Source organism: Entelurus aequoreus, linkage group LG07 (assembly GCF_033978785.1).
Source record: "Entelurus aequoreus isolate RoL-2023_Sb linkage group LG07, RoL_Eaeq_v1.1, whole genome shotgun sequence".
In the NCBI taxonomy this organism is placed as follows: Eukaryota; Metazoa; Chordata; class Actinopteri; order Syngnathiformes; family Syngnathidae; genus Entelurus; species Entelurus aequoreus.
This window is the reverse complement of record NC_084737.1, coordinates 5,569,039-5,571,538: the sequence shown is the minus strand read 5'-3', so window position 1 is coordinate 5,571,538 and position 2,500 is coordinate 5,569,039. Positions and strand designations below refer to the sequence as shown.

General features: G+C 35.7%; 1 protein-coding gene across 1 annotated transcript in view; it reads right to left on the bottom strand.

Moving 5' to 3' along the window:
* Window positions 1-2,500, bottom strand: part of LOC133653248 (nucleolar protein 4-like) — a 246,705-nt gene that overhangs the window by 200,686 nt on the left and 43,519 nt on the right. Inside the window, exon 6 of the mRNA XM_062052328.1 lies at window positions 1-39. This exon is cut by the window's left edge and continues 111 nt beyond it. Within this exon, the coding sequence (XP_061908312.1) occupies window positions 1-39 (39 nt within the window). The remainder of the gene's footprint in view (window positions 40-2,500) is intronic.

The following is a 2,500-nucleotide window of genomic DNA, read 5'->3' as shown; positions in this document are numbered from 1 at the left end:
CTTCAGGGAGGAGTCAACGCCTGGCCCCGCCTCCACACCCTGCACACACATGATGTCATCACTGATATATCACCCATCAGTCACACACATGATGTCATCACTGAAATATCACCCATCAGTCACACACATGATGTCATCACTGAAATATCACACACATGATGTCATCACTGAAATATCACCCATCAGTCACACACATGATGTCATCACTGAAATATCACCCATCAGTCACACACATGATGTCATCGCTGAAATATCACCCATCAGTCACATAAATGATGTCATCACTGAAATACCACCCATCAGTCACACACATGATGTCATCACTGAAATACCACCCATCAGTCACACACATGATGTCATCACCCATCAGTCACACACATGATGTCATCACTGAAATATCACCCATCAGTCACACACATGATGTCATCACTGAAATATCACCCATCAGTCACACACATGATGTCATCACTGAAATATCACCCATCAGTCACACACATGATGTCATCACTGAAATATCACACACATGATGTCATCACTGAAATATCACCCATCAGTCACACGCATGATGTCATCACTGAAATATCACCCATCAGTCACACACATGATGTCATCACTGAAATATCACCCATCAGTCACACACATGATGTCATCACTGAAATATCACCCATCAGTCACACGCATGATGTCATCACTGAAATATCACCCATCAGTCACACACATGATGTCATCACTGAAATATCACACACATGATGTCATCACTGAAATATCACACACATGATGTCATCCCTGAAATATCACACATCAGTCAAGTGTGTGGCTCCGTTACTCCTCGCTGGTTCTTCATAATAACTCACACCTTTTAAACAGAAATGAATACAAATATTGCAAAAAGTGGGCTGGGGGCCAATTGTTGGGGCCCCTCTGTTTCTCAGGTGTAATACACTTTTACACCACTTGTGGCAGTAATGACAACATCACACAAGTACTCAGGTGTAATACACTTTTACACCACTTGTGGCAGTAATGACAACATCACACAAGTACTCAGGTGTAATACACTTTTACACCACTTGTGGCAGTAATGACAACATCACACAAGTACTCAGGTGTAATACACTTTTACACCACTTGTGACAGTAATGACAACATCACACAAGTACTCAGGTGTAATACACTTTTACATCACTTGTGGCAGTAATGACAACATCACACAAGTACTCAGGTGTAATACACTTTTACACCACAGGTGGCAGTAATGACAACATCACACAAGTACTCAGGTGTAATACACTTTTACACCACTTGTGGCAGTAATGACAACATCACACAAGTACTCAGGTGTAATACACTTTTACACCACAGGTGGCAGTAATGACAACATCACACAAGTACTCAGGAATTCCCAGTTTTTAGGGACATTTTCCTCATTCAAAATGAATTATCCATTTTTCAAACTTCCACAATTCCCACATTTTTCAAACCATTCCACCTTCAACACATTCAACCCATCCTGGAAATTCAAACTACCATTTTTCCACATTCAACACATTTCCAGGAATTCCTGTTTTTTTGGAACCTTATTTCCAACCTTTTTAAGTGCGATGACTCCTTTCAAATTTTTCCGCCGATTTCAACTGTCAAAACATTCCTCTTAGTCAGGACAAAAAAACAAGTTGGTTTAAGAACTTGAAAAATTCCCGGTTTTCCCGAAATTCCTTAATACCATTTTTCTATTGAAAACTACGGAGACCCTAAAGGGATATGGGAATATATTTTTTTTTAGACATGTATCTCGTGCGCACAAGAAAGTATCTCGTGGCCACGAGAAACTTTCTTGTGCGCACGAGAAACTTTCTCGTGGCCACGAGAAACTTTTTATAAAAAAAAAAAATAATAATTTTTATTTTTTTTTTTTTTTTAATAAAAAGTTTCTCGTGGCCACGAGAAAGTTTCACGTGCCCACGAGAAACTTTTTATTAAAAAAATTAAAAAAAAATTCTTTTTTTTTTTTTTTTGGCCACGAGAAACTTTTTATAAAAAAAATTAAAAATTTTTTTTTTTTTTTTTTTTTTTTTTTATAAAAAGTTTCTCGTGGCCACGAGAAACTTTCTTGTGCGCACGAGAAACTTTTTATAAAAAAAATAATTTTATTTATTTATTTTATTTTTTATAAAAAGTTTCTCGTGGTCACGAGAAAGTTTCTCGTGGCCACGAGAAACTTTTTATTAAAAAATAAATAAATAAATGAAAAAAAATGTTTTTTTTCTCGTGGCCACGAGAAACTTTCTCGTGGCCACAAGAAACTTTTTATAATAAAAAAAATATTTTTTTATTTTTTTTATTTTTTTTTTTTTTAATAAAAAGTTTCTCGTGGCCACGAGAAACTTTCTTGTGCGCACGAGAAACTTTTTATAAAAAAAATTAAAAAAAATTTTTTTTTTTTTTTTTTTTATAAAAAGTTTCTCGTGGCCACGAGAAACTTTTTATTAAAAAAAAATAA